The 18042-nt window shown below is 38.7% G+C and overlaps 1 protein-coding gene across 1 annotated transcript in view; it reads right to left on the bottom strand.

Annotated features, from left to right (window-relative positions):
* Positions 1–2180: 2180 nt before the first annotated feature.
* The window catches only part of sav1 (salvador family WW domain containing protein 1), a 25818-nt gene continuing 9956 nt past the window's right edge, over positions 2181–18042 (bottom strand). The window contains exons 2-5 of the mRNA XM_060828456.1: positions 17915–18042; positions 9059–9329; positions 5506–5655; positions 2181–3252 (exon numbers count right to left, since the gene is read on the bottom strand). The exon at positions 17915–18042 is cut by the window's right edge and continues 319 nt beyond it. Coding sequence (XP_060684439.1) covers positions 3039–3252; positions 5506–5655; positions 9059–9329; positions 17915–18042 — 763 coding nt within the window. The 3' untranslated portion in view covers positions 2181–3038. The remainder of the gene's footprint in view (positions 3253–5505; positions 5656–9058; positions 9330–17914) is intronic.

The following is an 18042-nucleotide window of genomic DNA, read 5'->3' as shown; positions in this document are numbered from 1 at the left end:
TCAAAAAGGAGATTCTAAGACTTTGACTCAGTAAGTGAAGGAACAAGGACAGAAAGGTATGCATCTTCAAGAGAACTTGAGCACTGCTGTGTTGTCATGCATCTGCTGTATTCTCCTTCTGGGTGATGGACATTATGGTTTAGAAGGTGCTATCAAAGGAGCATTACTGAATTGTTGCAGATGCTCCTGTAGATGGCACACACTGCTGCCATTGCACACCAGTGGTGGAGGGAGGGAATGTTGAAGGCCATATTCCTAACTTGTGAATTGGTAATGGAGGGCAGGCTTTGGAGAACCAAGAGGTTAGTTATTTTTCACAGTATTTCCAGCCTGACCCGTTCTTGTAGCCACAATACTTATATTGCTGGTCACGTTTGATTTCTGGTCAATGGTAATGCCAAGGATGTTGGCCGCAATGAGAATGTCATTGAATCTCAAGGGGAGATGGTTATTCTTGGATATGATAACTACTTGGCACTTGTGTAGTTTGAGCGTTATCTGCTATTTGTTAACCTAACCCTGAATGTTGGAGCAGGCCCTTCTAACCATTGCTGAAATGCTGTCAGGGCCGATGGCTTTTAGGGTCTAGTACTTTCAGCTATTTTTTGACATCATGTGGAATGATAAATTTGCCAAGACTGGCATCTGAGACACTGGGGACCCCAGGAGGGGTTGAGACAGACTAGTTACTTGATATTATTGGCTGAAGGTGGTTACAGATATTTTAGCTTCATCTTTCACTGATACATTGCTTAAGCTGTTTGACATGCAAGTAGTCTTGTGTTGCCACGTTGGCACCTCAAAAAAAAAACCTAGTGCTGCTCCTGGCATGTCCCCTCTTTCAGACAGGAGAGGAGCCTGGCTTGATCATAATGTCCGACGAGGGGATACGGTGGATATGAAGTTAAAGTCTGTGGCTAAATACAATTCAGTTTCTGCTGATGGCCCACAGTATCTCATGAACACGAAGCTTTGGTTGCTAGGTTTCTGAAATCGATTCCATTCTGCATGTGGTAGTATCACAAAGTACAATAGGAGGTACACCTAATTTAAAGTTGCGACTTGATTCCCACAAACATTGTGCTGCAATCACTCCTCCTGATACTGTCACTGTAAAATTGAACTGTGAAAGGTAAATTCGTGGATTTTTCACTCATTAGTTACCTCTACCCTGCACAGTTCAACTTTAACAGCTATGATTTTTATTACTTAGACAGCTCAACTTGGTATTGGTGCCATTGAATCAGTCTTAGTCATGGATTTTGAGGTCCCCTATCAGAGTATATTGTGTTGCCTTGATAGCTTCAGTGCTTCCCACAGCTGGCATTCAACATTAAGGAGTTCGGATTCATGAGACAAATGGAGGCAAGGTAGAGTGGGGGTAAATTGTAATTAGATTTGCTTGCTCAGATTGAGGTCTGGAGACAATATTGACAACACAAATGAGACAGGAGTTACAAAGGAACAGCGATGTTGGTGCGAGGGCTACTGTCCGTTAAGGTTTAGTTCAGAGTATGAATGTGAAACTATTGCTGAACTAGTCAGTGGGATAGCTCTTCCAAATTTGGCAGAAGCCCCTGTTGTTTAATAAGGAGGACCTTGTGGATAGATAGAGCTGTGTGGTTCATCATTGTTTGGTTTTACTCTTAAGACTTCTCCCTAGTAATTTTGGTAAAGTCGAGTTGCTTGCCTGGCCATTTCAGAAGGCATTCAATGTGTTGAGTCACATGTATAATGGCACAAATGGCAAATTTCCCTCCTGAAGGACATCAGTAAAGCTGCTTTTTTCTAAAAAAAAATCTATGATCAATAGATGGTTACCACCAAGAATTCAGATTTATTAACTGGATTCAAATTCCACTAGGTACTACAGTGGGATTCAAATCCACTGTCGCGAGCATCAGCCTGACCTCAATTGCTAGTCCAGTGATATTACCAAGCAGTCACTGTCTGGTCTAATAAAAGGGCTATAAGCATTGTATATAAACTCAAAAGAAAAAAAAAACATTAAGAACCATATTTCCTGTAGGTATGCATTTAAGTCACTATTGTTAGTAAGCTGATCACTCATCACAAAATAGATAGCAATTGCTAGGTGATTCCTGAGAATGAATGAGGAAAACGAAAAACATACAAAATGTTTATTGAAATTTATATGTTTATACATATTATTGCACTAAATAAAAAATAAATAGCAATCTGTCTACTACTGAATTGCTGGAACCACAATGTAAAATTTCAATCTAATTAAAGCATGGCATCTATGAAAATACAGTCCTGCTAATCAGCTTATTCGTACAAAACGTTATAGTTTGTATAAAATGCTTCAGTTTATAGATAGGAGTCAAAATATTGTATCCCTGATTTATTGACAGATAATTCTGAAATAACTTGGTGACTAGTCAGTTTAAATAAACTGCTTGCTAAACAAGCCCAAAAAGTCTCATTGCACTCAATTGAAGGCGTCTTCAATGAATGAAACATGTGGAGCCTAAGTAATTGTAAAAGAACAAATGGAGCACAGTTGGAATGCCAAACTGATTATGCTTGCAATTTTGCATTTGTCATTACTATGAATACGTTGGCATAAAAATGCCATTGCAATATCAAACATTACTTTCAATGTTCACAAGAAAACCGTTGGAAGTTTGACTTTGTATGTGAACAGATACCTTAGTGTTTTACCTACCAAGTTAACGTTGGGTGCTTTAGCTTATTTTGTGAAACAAAACTAACAATCCATACTTAAAGCTTTACAAACAGACTTTGATTGTCTGTTGCAAAATTGTTGCTTCTGGATCAATATTTGTACTTTTACATTAAGGCACATACTGCCCAGGAGAACTTGATAAAAGATCAGCCAACATGTACAGTAATAAACTACAGCATGTTCTGTCTCATTGGTCATAATGTTGACATTTAGAGGCAAGTTCCTCCAGACTGAACTTTTTCTTCAGTAGAAATATAGCAAACACTTTGCTTTAGGAACAATTGTTTTATGAAGTAAAACAATTTCTAGTGCTCAAATACTTAAGCTGTCAGAAGTTTGCAGGAAAATTCTTGCTGTGATGCTGTGCATACCATTGTTGTCTTTGCTTGCGATTTTCTAGTTCTGTCAAAAGTGCTTGTCTATAAGCCTCATATGACTTCACAATCCTTTCCAATTCCTTCATGAACAGCAGTTTCAGTAATCCTTGGTAAGTGTCCAAGTCTGCTAATTGGAAGAGCTCCCACTTCAGAATGTGATCATATCTGCAATGGTGACAAAATCAAACAAGAACATCAACTTCATGTTGAAAACAGCAAATCCTTCAAGTTTAACTGCATATGTGTAAGTTAATATTATTCAAATATCGATGGGTGGAGGTGTTTCCATACTGGTAAAAGAAAGTTAGTGTAATAATCCACTAGTTATATGCAATCTACAAATTTTTTTTAAGTGTCAAAAGAGTCTAAACGATTTCCCTATATTTCAAAATAAAATGCTGTTGATCATATTTTCAATATAAATTACATACACCTGAAGGAATTGAATACATACACAACAGATTTTATCAAAAAGGTACAGGAAAGTCAAAATACAATTACCAGCTAGTGAAAACTCTCCTCCATTCCAATCACACCCAGAGATTGAGTCAAAATCATTACTAACATGCAGAATAGAAATTCTCCTCTGCCGAAAAGACATTATAAAGTAGCGGTGGCACCCCAAATGTACTTTGTATCAGGAGGAAGTTTGCTATATAAAAGTGCTGAGAACTTAATTGAAATACCCTTCTTTTACCCACAATTGATTGTTTCTCTCATTCCTTGAAAGGGCCAATTGCTTCCTATGGTGCATATGGCAACATTAAGCAATCTATTTCACTGCAGCATTGAGGAGAAACACAACCTGATCTTTAGCTAGATATCATGAGTCTTCCTTTTCAATCTGTTGAATCGTGCTGAATTTTACAATTGTTATAGGCCCCAATTGCAAGTTCTGCATTGGAATTTTAAAATTGAGCCTTGAAAATTGTCACTTTACAAAATTTTTAAAGCATATCTGTCATGGCAGACAGCCCAATTCTGCTCCTCTATTGCATGCATTTTTGCTGCAACTTTCCTTATATGTAGCTTGGTGCAGGAGCTCCGTTGTGGTGCATCATCTCAAATTTCAGAGATTTTCTGGAAATAGCTCAGTCATTTCTGTGTTTCTAACTTCCAACTATAGCAATGTACATATAACAAAGTGCATGCACATGGGGTCCTCACTGTCTCCTTTCTATCCTTTATAAATGGTTGAACAGCATGCTACCAACTCTCCTTTGCTCTAAGCTAGCAGCTGTACATCAAGGAGAGCAGGCTCGTCTTTCTGTATATTCCTCTAACAGTCATAAATCTGACTGACCAGTTCTTTTGTGATATTACACAGACAAATGCAAAAAAATGAATTTTGTACTCTCCTCACGTAAGCTTTCCCTAGAATGTGCAAATAGATGTCTTTTTTCAAGTAACAAAAAAATTCATTTCAATATACACAATAATTAAGCTAGATATTAAACATTTTTCCAGAAGGGCTGTTGAGTAGAGATAAAGAACACATATAATTTCTGCATGATCCCAACACCACAGAACAAGACAAACTCCATCATACACAGTAGATGAACATGAGAGAATTTTTGTAAAGACTGCAGAATAGAAGAGCATAGCTGTGAAAAAGTGAAAAACAAGGGGAACATGTGACTTTCAACAGAGAGTATCTGGTAGCGTATGGCCTTTATGTAACACTATGTCATAAGTCAAATGTAATAATGAAGAATAGAACACAGAACAGATTATTAGCAAATTACTTAAAGACAATACACATACTAGAATATACTTTAAGGATACAATAGTAAAGCTATCAAATTCAAACTACATGTTCCCGGTTCAAATGGTCTATCACAAATTGCCACTTTTTAAAAATCAGGTGATATCCATTATGGTGGGCAATTAAAACAAGGCACAAAAAAGTTTTCAACACATTGAACAGAAGCAATTCGGTTCCATATGATCTGCCACAAGGCACAGTCATTTCATTGCATGCAGATAACACAGTACACCTAATTTATCGTGAGTAAAGAAACACATTCAAAAAATTAGCATTAAATTAGTGCTGAGAATTAAATTTTCTTCCCGCAATTGATGCTTTTGGAAAGCTAAACAAGCAGTGACACTGCTAGCTGTTATTGAGGAGGTGAAACAGATCTTCCTTGAGCTGCAGTATGGGCAAAATCAAGGAGAACACAAGACTATATAATTCAAGGATGAATCATCTGGCCTTCAATTCATGCTATTGTGAAAAAGTGAGTCCCAGGTTGCTTAAAAGACAAATACATGCATCATTTATTCTATTCAAATGCTTCAAGGGGGGCGGGGGGGCAGGGGGGCTGGGGGGGGGTGAAGAGAGGAAAGGGGGAAGGTTGCCACAGGAATTACATTTAAAGTGTTATTTCTATTTCATGGATTTTGACGAGTGCTTACTTTACTGGAGCTCTGGCATAGACCTTCAGCCAGTCTGGAATTTCTGCAGTGTGGTATGGGTTTGCAGGAACCAATTGATTTCGTTCAGTTTGTCGTGGTTGGTACGTAATAGGAGGAACAAGAGGTGGAGGCTGGTCATAACGTGGAACACTGCAAAAAAGATTAAATATCAAATAAGAAATAGATATGCAGCAATTCTTGTTTTATCCACATTTTCAGCTAAGGTAAATGATACTTTTAGTTACAGAAAAGGTTAGGTTCTTATATGAAAAAGAAGTTCAACCATGTGAACTTAAAAAACTTGGTGCTGTTTGGCACGCATAAAATTGGATTCTGAAATACAGTATTTGGCTTTATTAAAAGTTACACATCAGCTGTTAGATGATCTTTGCAGACACATGTCTAATCCCAAAGTGACAAACCAACAATGCTGCTTTGGCTAAGTGCCTATTATCTTGTTTTATTCACTAGTGGGACATAGGCATCACTGGCTGACCAGCATTTATTGCCTGGACCTAGTTGCCCTTGAGAAAATAGCAGCGAGCTGCTTTTTTGAACCTTTGCAGTCCACAAGATTTTGACTAAGAGATAGTAAAGGACTGGCAACATATTTCCAAGTCATGGATGAAGGTTTGCTCGCTGAGCTGGAAGGTTCGTTTTCAGAAATAGAAAGCAGGCTATACCACCAGTGCTTCATTCAGAGACTTACTGAAGATGTTACTGAATATGGTGATGAAATGTCTGAAAAATGAACCTGTCAGCTCAGTGAACAAACCTACATCCCGAATCTCAACCTGAGCTACAAATCTTCTCAAAGCTCATTTCCAAGTCAGGGTGGTGAGTGGTTTGGAGAGGAACTTGCAGGTAGTAGTGGTGCTCCAATGCATCTGCTGCCCTTGTTCTTCTAAACGGAAGTGAATGTAGGCTTGGAAAATGTGAAGGATTAAGATGAATTTCTGAAGGGCATCTTGCAAATAGTACATACTGCTGTGACTGAGTAATGGTGGAGGAAGGAGTGGATTTTCGTGGATGCGGTGCCTATCAAGTGGGCTACACTGCCCTGGATGGGGTCAATCTTCATGAGATGTTGCAGCTGCACCCACTTAAGTGAGAGAGTGTTTTTCATCACACTCCTATCTTGTGCCTTGTAGATGATGGACAGGTTTTGGGAGTCAGGTGGTGTGTTGCTCACCGGAGTATTCTTAGCCTCTGACCTGACCTTGTACCGTGTTTTTGTGGCAAGTCCAGTTGAGTTTTTGGTCAATGGTAACCCCAAGAATGTGGATTAGGGTGTGTTCAGTGATGGTAACACCACTAAATGTCAAAGGGCAATGATTAGACATAGTCATTGCCTGGCATTTGTGTGGCATGCATGTTACCTGCCACTTGTTAGCCCTATTGTGGGGATGGAGAGAAAGCATAAAGTATTATTCTCACATCAATTGTTCCTTAGCACCAAGTCATGCAATACCAACTAAAGTCTACCTCAAAAAAAAAGAGGTCTTTTGAAAGCTAGATGAGGGGCTAAAACCTTTTGAATAACAAAATTTAGGGCAAAATAAAATCAAATGAGTGCTAGGTTTGTCCCAAGTGATTTAGGGGAAAGGTTAACACAAAAGATGCACTACGTGGAAAATGACTCAACTATTGCACACTTAAGGGAATGCTTAGGCTAAGGTAGTAAGAAGAATACAAAGTAGAAGTTCGGGTGTCACTGTAAAAGTGTAGGAACAAAACAGATTTTCAAATATATTGACAATCTTCAGAAGGTGTATTTTCTTTTATAGAACACAAAATACATCTGGTAATTCCGAGAGAAATGAGGTGATTCATTTTGGTACACAGTATACGAAGACAATAAGGAGGAAGCAGTGGCATAATATTAATATCACTGGACTAGAAATGCAGACTCCTCCTTCAGCAATGTAATTGAGCCTTAACAATGTGGGATGGGCAATGCTGGCCTAGCGAGAGAGAGTGCCACACATCCCAATGAATTAAGAGAATATATAGCTACAACCCTAAAAGGGACCTGGCTGTACATGTGGACAAATCAATAAGAAGTGGTACCATGTGTTGAAGTAGTTAATAAAGCATGCAGTATCCTGGGCTTTAACAACAGGATAGAGTACAACAGCAAGGAAGTTACGTTGACCTTGTAACTTGTTGTAGGCTCAACCTCAACCTTGTTCAACCTCAGCTGCAGCATTGCACCCAATTCTAGGTCTTATACATTAGAAAGGATTTGAAAATATTGGGGAGGGATTGAAAAGATTTACAAAAATGACTCCTAAGATGAGGATCTTCAGTTATGAAGATAGACTGAAGCAATTAGAACTGTTTCTTTTTGAAAAAAGAAGGCAGAGAGGAGATTAGGTTAGATTGGATTCCCAACAAGTCCACACCAACCCTTCGAAGAGCAACCCACCCAGACCCATTCCACTACATTTACCCTTGCACCTAGCAATACGGGCAATTTAGCACGGCCAATTTACGCAACCTGCACATCTTTGGACTCCACACAGACAGTTGCCCAAGGCAGGAATTGAACCCGGGTCCCTGGCGCTGAGGCAGCAGTGCTCACCACTGAGCCATCACTTAGATGTATTCAAATCATGAGATGCCTAGACAAAGCAGACAAGGAGAAACTGATCCCATTCAAAGGGATTGAGAATAAGAGGGCACAGACTAGTAATAGCAAAAAGCAAAGCAATACATGAAAACTTGTTCATGCAGTGGTAATCAGGGTCTGAAATATGCTGCCCTGAGAGCATGGTAAACACAGGTTCAATCAAGGGATTCAAAAAGACAATAGACATGCAGGGTTACTAGATAAGAAAGGATAATGGCACTAGGTGAAAAGCTCATTTGGAGAGCTGGTGCAGACACAAAAGAGTTTCTGTATTCCATATGCTATAAAAGTACTACTGTGATTTAATAATAATGCACACATTAATTTCCTGTTGCAATGTCAACAAATTTACACAGACAAAATTAAACCATTATAACAGTTACTATGCAAGGGGTGCTTTTGACATCCAAGTGAAAATTCCTCCAGCAATACTGTGAACAATCTCATATTGGTGTCTGATACAAATGCAAGGTTCCCTAAAATTTAAAACCTTGAAACTATGCCAATTGGATAATGGATATAAAATGCTGGCACACAAAGTTAAGGGTACTCACATAAAAAAAAACACTTTGCCAATTATAATAATGAAACACAAACATTAAAACCATACTTTGCTTTTACATCTTATAATGGAGATGGTGATAATAGAGGGGTCAATCCATATCCTATCCGTACTTCACTGCAGAACAGTTATCAACATGATTTACAACCTAATCAAAGCTTACTTCAAAATTATTTAAATTAATTTAAACAGTAACTTTGATATTATTTTATGGTAATTACTGAATAATTCCAAATTAAGTGAAAACAGGTAAAAGATATGAAGCAATTTTTTGCACACTTACATACAGTACTTGCTTAAACATATTTGCTTTCAAAGCAAATTTTGGGAAAAATTATAAAACAAATTCTTTACTGCACCTGGGAGCACAAGGGTGCCTATACTGAGCTCGCTTGTTGATGTGATCAACATAATAAACACCAAATTCAGGTGATTCCACTCGCTCCCACCCAGGTGGCAAGCCTTCTCTTTCAAGTGGATGGCTCCAATGAGTTGTGTTAGTATTATGGTCTATATAGTATTTTCTTCCTCGAATAGTCCAGTCCGCTGACCAACCAAGAGGAAGAGGCAATTCATCAGTACCATGATTTGTTAGGTTTCCCATGGATGTTGAAGGAACTCTTCCTATGCCTAAACATGCACAGAAAATAAATTAAATATTCTTCTTTAAAAGCAAACAAACCATTATGTCGTTATTTCTTAAAATAAAAATATCAAGTCTGAAGTTTTTCTAACATAAAATTGTGGATTAACACCTGCAAGGGAAAAATTTCATTCCAATAAACAGGAATCTGGATAGACAAACTTGCATTTACATAGATGGAGTTAGAAAGGAGTCTGACTAGATTGTTATACAGAAAACTATGAGAAGTTCAATGGGTCAAAAGCCCTCCTTAAACAGCAGAAAGGCCCTTCAGCCTTCAATAATTCAACTGATATTCATATAAAAATGTGACATGTGATAAAACCCACTAATCTGGAACCATTGTAAACTATGGTAGATATTTGAGATGTACAATTTAGTTAGCTTTCACCGTCTTATTGATTACAATATTTGATGATGATATCGAATAGTTAATTTCAGAACTGACATTCAAACATTGTAGCCAAAACTACAAATGCAACTACAAAATGAATTTCCTGCGAAAGAACATGAAAACGTAATAGTCAAAAGTGGACTGAACCTAATCATATATCTAAACAACTTTCCTTCATATCAGGTCACAAGTAAATGGTAAACACCAATAGCTAAGTTATGCAATTAAAAGTATGGCCTTCAGATGAAGTCATAGGACTGATTACCTTATCCAGATCACAAAGACAAAAATGCTCACAAATATTCAGCAGAAATTGTGGATACAATGTCAATATTTTAGAAATTAAGAAAAAGTCAGGTATGTATTTGGACCAATCAGATATGAGCACATCCAATTAGGAGTGAAAACCCAGGATATCAATATTGTCAAAATTTAAACATTGCTGGTAAACTATTGAATAGTGTCAGTTTCTTCTCCACTCAAAAATTGAATAGTTGGAACATAGTTTCTGTAATTCTTGCCTCTTTCAAAGAACTGTCAAAAGGAAAAAAGCTGCTGCATATCTCAGTATTTAAAGTCTGGTTGAAGATTTGTAGCTCGGGTGTCCGTTGTTGTGGTTCTGTTCGCCAAGCTGGAAGTTTTTGCTGCAAACGTTTCGTTCCCTGGCTAGGGAACATCATCAGTGCTATTGGAGCCTCCTGTGAAGCGCTGCTTTGATGTTTCTTCCGGTATTTATAGTGGTTTGTTCTTGCCGCTTCCGGGTGTCAGTTTCAGCTGTAGTAGTTTGTATATTGGGTCCAGGTCCATGTGTCTGTTAATGGAGTTTGTGGATGAATGCCATGCCTCTAGGAATTCCCTGGCTGTTCTCTGTCTGGCTTGTCCTATGATGGTAGTGTTTTCCCAGTCAAATTCATGTTCCTGGTTGTCTGAGTGTATGGCTACTAGGGATAGCTGGTCGTGTCGTTTTGTGGCTAGCTGATGTTCATGGATGCGGATTGTTAGCTGTCTTCCTGTTTGTCCTATATAGTGTTTTGTGCGGTCCTTGCATGGTATTTTGTAAACTACGTTAGTTTGGCTCGTGCTGGCTATTGGGTCCTTTGTTCTAGTGAGTTGTTGTCTGAGTGTGGAAGTTGGCTTGTGTGCTGTTATGAGTCCTAAGGGTCGCAGTAGTCTGGCTGTCAGTTCTGATACGCTCCTGACGTATGGTAGTGTGGCTAGTCCTTTTGGTTGTGGCATGTCCTCGTTCCGTGGTCTATCTCTTAGGCATCTGGTGATAAAGTTGCGTGGGTATCCGTTTTTGGCGAATACCTTGTTTAGGTGTTCCTCTTCCTCTTTTCGCAGTTCTGGTGTACTGCAGTGTGTTGTGGCTCTTTTGAATAGTGTCCTGATGCAGCTTCGTTTGTGTGTGTTGGGGTGGTTACTTTCATAGTTTAGGACTTGGTCTGGATCAGATACGTCGATGACACCTTTGTAATCATCAAAAACACAAATAGAAAAAACACACCGAATCATCAACGCCACACTCACAGGAATACGATTCACGAGAGAAGAGGAAAAGGATAGCCAACTCCCATTCCTAGACGTGTTAGTAGAGAGAACACCCAACGGAGAATTCACCACTAGGGTACACAGGAAACCAACACACACAGACCAATAGGAAACTTATTTACTTTCTCCAGCAATACTTCAGCGTGCTGCTCTGAAAATCTGATGTCAGCAAATTCAAATCTCAGCAACACGCCCACTTTTGAATGGCAGAGTGTTTTGTAATTGTGGGATAGTGCCACACCTTCAAGGGTGGGTGAAAGTGGCAGCTTTAGCCAAAATTAGATTGGAACATGGCATGGAGAGTATGCTTTTTCTTACATTCATCCTTTTAGGGAACATGCAGATTGTCTTCAGCACAGCGTTAGTAAGAGATTTTTGTACTTAGATTTTATTCAATGTTCTTCCTTTATTTGGAAGCACTAGCTTTCGAAGCACTGCTTCTTCATCAGGTGGTTGTGGAGCAGGACCTGCTCCCCCCTCACATTTATCTCAGCCCTTTGGCATTCCTGATGAAGAGCTTACGCCCGAAATGTCAATTCTCCTGCTCTTCGGATGCTGCCTGACGTGCTGTGCTTTTCCAGCACCACACAACCAAAATACAACCTGTTTTACTGCAGATCAGACAGCTGTATCACAAAATCAAATATAATTCGCAACAAGAGATTAATAATTGCCAAAACAAAGAAATACTTGAATTTGTATGATGCCTTTAATGACCTGAAAATGGCCCAAAACACTTTAAATCCAGAGTTTAACCATATTCTGAAATATATTTACCACGGAACTGCAAGACAATGCCACTGAGCTAGTGATGGAGAAACTCAGGTCTGGCAGTCTCTGTATAGAGTGAAAAACAAAAGTTTCATTCAGAATTCAACACAACTTTACTTCTGAATTGGAAATCTTTGAAAGAGGAGTTATATTGGAATTCAAATTCTATATATTTTTTTCTCCACAGAAACAGCCAGACCTATGAGTTCCTCCAGCATTTTCTACTTTTATTCAGGTTTCCAACATCTGCAGTTTTTTTTTTGCTTTTGTGTTTGAATATGAAATGCAAACATACCAAATCTAAGACATTTACATAGCTTTATGGCAGTTAATTAAGTAGCAAATTAAGCAGATAAGCAGAAACAATTAGAAATACAGAAGTGGAATGTGTGGGAGTCAGGATGCTTCATGCTGGAGAGTAAAATCCTGCTCATCCATAGGTATAAAGCCAGGAATCTCAATTTTCAAGTCTCTTTGAAAAAAAGCTTACTTAATGCGAAAACTTTTTGGACTCTTCTCGAAATTGTAGTGAAACTTGGGCTGAAACTTCAGATGTAACTCATTTGTTACAGTGAGTTACAAACTGAACTACATACAATCCCACACAATGTCTCCTCTTCTTGGAAATAATGGACAGCTCAAATGAAGGCTTGTGTTGGTGAAATACCCTGGTTAATCATATATTGGGAATTTGACTCAAAAGATGTTTCACTTGCAATTTGTAAAACAGCAGAATCTTCTGAATTTTGCTATGATAGTTTTATAAATAGATTTCATCTTTTGCAATATTTAAAATTCATCATTATGTTACTAACATTTCAAGAGAATCTTATATTAGGAAGCATTACATTCATACTTTGAGAATTGTCTATATACTAACACTGCATTTGAACTTTAAATGACATGTGAATACCCTTTTCTCAATTAGCATGCCAAGTCTTATACTTCTTGGCCTCTCCCCAATGCAGTTCTTAAAAACTTTTGAACTCTGGTGACATTCCCAAGTTCATAGACATAGACATATCATTTTAATTTCACTGAGCTGGAGTACTGATAAAACCCAGTGCAGCATCAACAGAAATCATGTCTGATCAACTATTAAACAATCAGCTTCAAAAGTACAAGCCAATAAAAATTGAGAGGGGAATGATCAGACTGCGAATGTTCTATTGCCAATGCAGAGTCCGTCATTAAGCCTTGAGCTCAAATCCTCGACTTTGATGAACATGGAAGGTGCAACATGATAATCAACCTGTAAATTCATTTTTATTCACTCACGAATATCACTGAATGGGCAAGCATCTATCGTCCAACTAGTTGACTTTGAGAAGTTGATGGTGGGGTGTTCTCTTGAACTGCTGCAGTCCCTTAGATATAGGGCACACTCACAATGCCTTTAGGATGGGAATTCCAGGATTTTGATCAAGAGAGACTGAAGCAATGGCAATATATACCCAAGGCAGATGCTGGGTTGTTTGGAAGATAACCTGCAGTGCTATCCGATCCAGCTTCAGCTCTCGTCCTTCGAAATTGTAGCAGCTCGTCCTTCGATGTGGAAGGTGCTACTAAGGAGCTTTGGTGAATTTTTACAGTACATTTTGTACATGGTACAAACTGGCTACTAAGCATTGGTGATGGAGGAAGTGAATGCTTTTGGATCTGGTGCTTATCAAATAGGCTATTTATCCTGGATGGTATCAAGATTCAAGTGTTGTTGCAGCTGTACTCATCCATGCAAGTGGATATTGCAGATGTAGGTATACAGACTTTAGGAAGATAGGAGGTGAGCTACTCACACAGGACTCCTGGCATCTGATATAATCTTGCAGCTACAAAATTTATATAGCTAGTCCAATGCAGTTTATAGTCAATAGTAACACCCAGGTTGTTGATAGTGGAGAGGAATTCAGTGATGGTGGTGCCACTGAATATCAAGGGGCAACAGTAAGATATAATTTGAGTTGGTCTTGGCCTTGTATGGCACAAGTGTTACTTGCCACTTGTCAGTCCAAACATGGAAACTGCTACATTTGAACATGAATTGCTTCATCTCCCACACCCTCAACCCTGATCCCTACAGACACAGGTTTTGCTGGGAATCCCAAATGCCAGACTGACGAATGCGGCCTTGATGTTTAGGACTCTCACTTTACTGCTGGGATTCATCTCTATTGTCCATGCTTAGAATAGGGCAGTAATAAGTTCATGAACTAAATGGCCTTAGTGGAACCCAAACTGAGCACTGAGCAGGTTATCAATGCTTGATAGCATTGTTAATGGCACCTTCCATCACTTTACTAATGAACAAGGTCAGACTGATGGGCTGTAAATTGACCAGGCTCAATTTATCTTAATTTGTTCAGGACATATCTAAGCAACTTTGTACATTGTCAGGTAGATGTCGGTGTAGTAAGCCTACTGGAAAAGCTTGGCTAGGGATATGGCAAGTTCTGGAACATGTATTCAGTATTATTGTTAGAATTTTGCACAGGGTCCATCGCCTTTCCACTAATCAGTGCCTCCAGATATTTCTTTATATCACATGGAGTAAATCAAATAGGTTCAAGACTGGCATCTATGATTCTGGGATCCTGGGAGATGGTCAAGATGGATTATCTGCTCATCACTTTTGGTTGAAGATTGTTGCAGATGCTTTAGCCTCATCTTTTGCACTGATGTGCTGGGCTCTCCCATCATTAAGGATGGGAATATTTGTAGAGATGTCTGCTCCAACAAGTTGCTTAATTGTCCACACTATTCATGACTGAATGTGGCAGGACTGCAGAACAAATCTGGTCCGACGGTGTGGAATCGCTTAGCCCTATCATGTCACTTGTTGTCTGTGCTACTTGGCATGTATATTGCCCCATTCTGTAGCTCTACCAAGTCAAGATATCATTTTTAGATATAGCCAGTGCTGCTCCTGGCATGCTTCCCTTCACTGATTCAAGCTAGATGCTCTGCTTGATAGTATGGCAGAATGGGGAACATGCCAGGTCAGATGGTTGCAGATTGCATTGGAGTACTATTCTGTTGCTGATGGCCACAGCAGCTCATGATGCCCAATGAACTTGGGGGACAGTCTAGCAACCTATTACTTGCTATGAAAACAGATATAAGCCACTAAATGAGAAAAAGTATTGCTCCCAAAATAAAGTGAAAGAAATGCTCAACACTCAATAGTATTCAGTCTCAAATCTCCTTCAAAAGCTGAGTATCATTAAGCACAAGATAATGTACTACTTATTCAGTTAAGCTTTTTAGTAAGAGATACACAATTGCAAGAATTATTATACAGTACTTATATCTAAAACCACAGACAACCATTAACAAAGAATAAATTTGCAGGCGAGCTTTTAATGGTGTGCCTTACAGGTAGTTCTGGGATAATGAGTCAAGATTAGAGTGGTGCTGGAAAAGCACAGCAGATCAGGCAGCATCCGAGGAAAAAGGTCTTCTTCAGGGCTTTTGCCCAAACCATCGCATTTCCTGCTCCTCAGATGCTGTGCTTTTCCAGCACCACTCTAATCTTGACTCTAATCTCCAGCATGTGCAGTACCCACTTTCACCTAGCTCTGGGATAATGCGCATTCTGGCAGCATGATTTAGCTATAACATTGCTGAAGAACATGGGAACAACATTTTGGAGAATGCTTACTTCTGTTGGCAATAGCGCAATTCCAGCTGGGATCAGTTCGCACGCTTCATTCTACGCATGTATCAACTTGCATGCTGAAATCTCTCCTCTGCATGTGCGCTGGTGCCAGCCTTTGTGCCATTCTGTGCATGCACAATGTCTGTACTGTTCTGCACATGCGCGATACCAGCGCCAGTCTTCATGCCATTCTGTGCATGTGCTGATGTCAGCTGCTGACAGCAGCTTTCTGAGGGAAGTACTGTATAGAGAGTAGCTTTCTTTTGTTTTTTTTAAATGTACAGTGCTAAATTTATTTTTCTTTCATTAATAAATATTATTTCAACCTTCATTCAGGATGTGTTATAATTTGCTCGACTTTTCAGTGATTTTTGAACGATAATGAGTAATAATTTTTGATCTGCCCCAAACCCACTTTTCCCATAGGCCCCATTATTTCTATGAAGCGAGGTTTTGCTGGAATGCAACTACAGTGTTAGAGGAGAACTATCTGTATATCCAACCTGACGTTATGTTGAGTGTGTGGTGCTGGAAAAGCACAGCAGGTCAAGCAGCATCCAAGGAGCAAGAGATGCTTTGTTAGCCAAGAAGAACTTTTTACTGTTCAAATATTACCTTAATATACACCTAAACTACTGCAGAGAGAGGATGGAACATCACAGAAAATCAGAATGCAACATTATCTGAATATTGAATGTCAACTTAGTTTGGATTCAAACTATGATGAGTAGGGTTAAACCTTTAACCTCTGGTTCAGAGGTAAGAATGCTAGTGAGCAAAGCTGACAAGCTGCCTTGCTCATGAACTGCTTGGTAAGTTGACCTCAATTCTGTTATTTCACAGACCATTTGAGTGATTAACAATTTTCAGATTGTAAACTAGCAGACATTAAAGACACAGGTCAATGGCAACACTTCACAGTTGGAATGATATACATGAAAACAGCTGTCAGGGATGCACGAGGCAAATAGCAAACACAAGCTTCAAATAAGGACCTGACAAATTGAGAGTGTCATTGAGTAGATCGCGGACATAAAGCAACTCTTGAATCATTGACCAAGTTTGCTATAGCTTCACCTTCAGCTTGCAGATCTTTAACAAATAAATCATAGTGAAACAATAATACACTGATTTACCTTTTAATATCATGGTGCAATTCTGGTCAGCCCTGAAGCAAATAACTTAGTATGTTTTGAAACACTTTCATAGCACAATTGAAAGGTTGTTTAATGTAAGAGCAAACTAGTTGATGTGCAGCGAGTCTGGATACACTAGTGAATCATTTACTTCAAATGAATGGCATCACGTTATACCAAGGAAACCAGATGTCTTAATAAATTCCTAACTTGAATGTGCATCATTGGAATTACAGAAAAGGAGAGATCAAATATGTTATTATTGGGCATTAGTCGAAGTTTAATTGAAACTGGCAAAAAATATTGATAACATTATCTTTTGAGGCTCTGTCACAGTAAAGCACACCATCCCCTCATCCTGTGATGTAGCTCAACTGAGACATTTTAATATGACCATGAAAGACTGAGCGGGGGGAAAAGAAATCATTAAACATTTAAAGCTGCAACATGCCAATTACCAAAAATAGTTAAACCACAAACAGAAAAGTCTAAAATTAGTAGATGCTCATTTTGACTTTAGTCATTTAAAATTAACACAGATCAAACATAGAAATGCTGAAAGTTGAATCAACCTAAACCAGTAACCCTACTGCTAACTTAATTATAAGTCTGATTTTCAGAATGTGGCCCTGATTTACTTCAAAAGGAAGAACCCTTTAATGTCACCACGGATACAAAGCTACAGTGCAAATTACTAGACCAACATTGTGAAATTAACATCAATACAGCAAAGAGATTGATGCAATTTCCCCTAAAGAATATACCAATTCTTTAGTGATAGGACGGCTGATCACTTCAAACTTGAAATTTTTTAGACCCTTGTTGAAACATTTAGTTTTAGCTAATATGTAGTAGTAGAATATCTGGCAGCCATCTTTCAAATGATACCATAAGAATCTAAACTTTAAGAACAAATAATGATGGTGTATTGTTGCATCATGTAACATTTAAAAAATAGCAAGTGAGAAAGGGACAAAATTACAAATCACACAATAACTAAATTCTCCATGTGATTTTGGGAAAAACCAATACCTGCATCCAAATGATATTCATTAGCAGAAATCTTACCTACTGGAAGTCTGGTTTGCCCCTGTGGTAAATGTGGAAAAGGATCAGGATTGTGATCATAATATCTATAGTCATTGCAGAACCGCTCGGCTATGTGCCGTCGTCTTTGTCCATCTTCATAATACGGT

The sequence above is a fragment of the Hemiscyllium ocellatum genome, chromosome 8, assembly GCF_020745735.1.
Source record: "Hemiscyllium ocellatum isolate sHemOce1 chromosome 8, sHemOce1.pat.X.cur, whole genome shotgun sequence".
Lineage (NCBI taxonomy): Eukaryota > Metazoa > Chordata > Chondrichthyes > Orectolobiformes > Hemiscylliidae > Hemiscyllium > Hemiscyllium ocellatum.
Note: the sequence above shows the minus strand (reverse complement) of the source record. Positions and strands in the feature narration are given on the sequence as shown.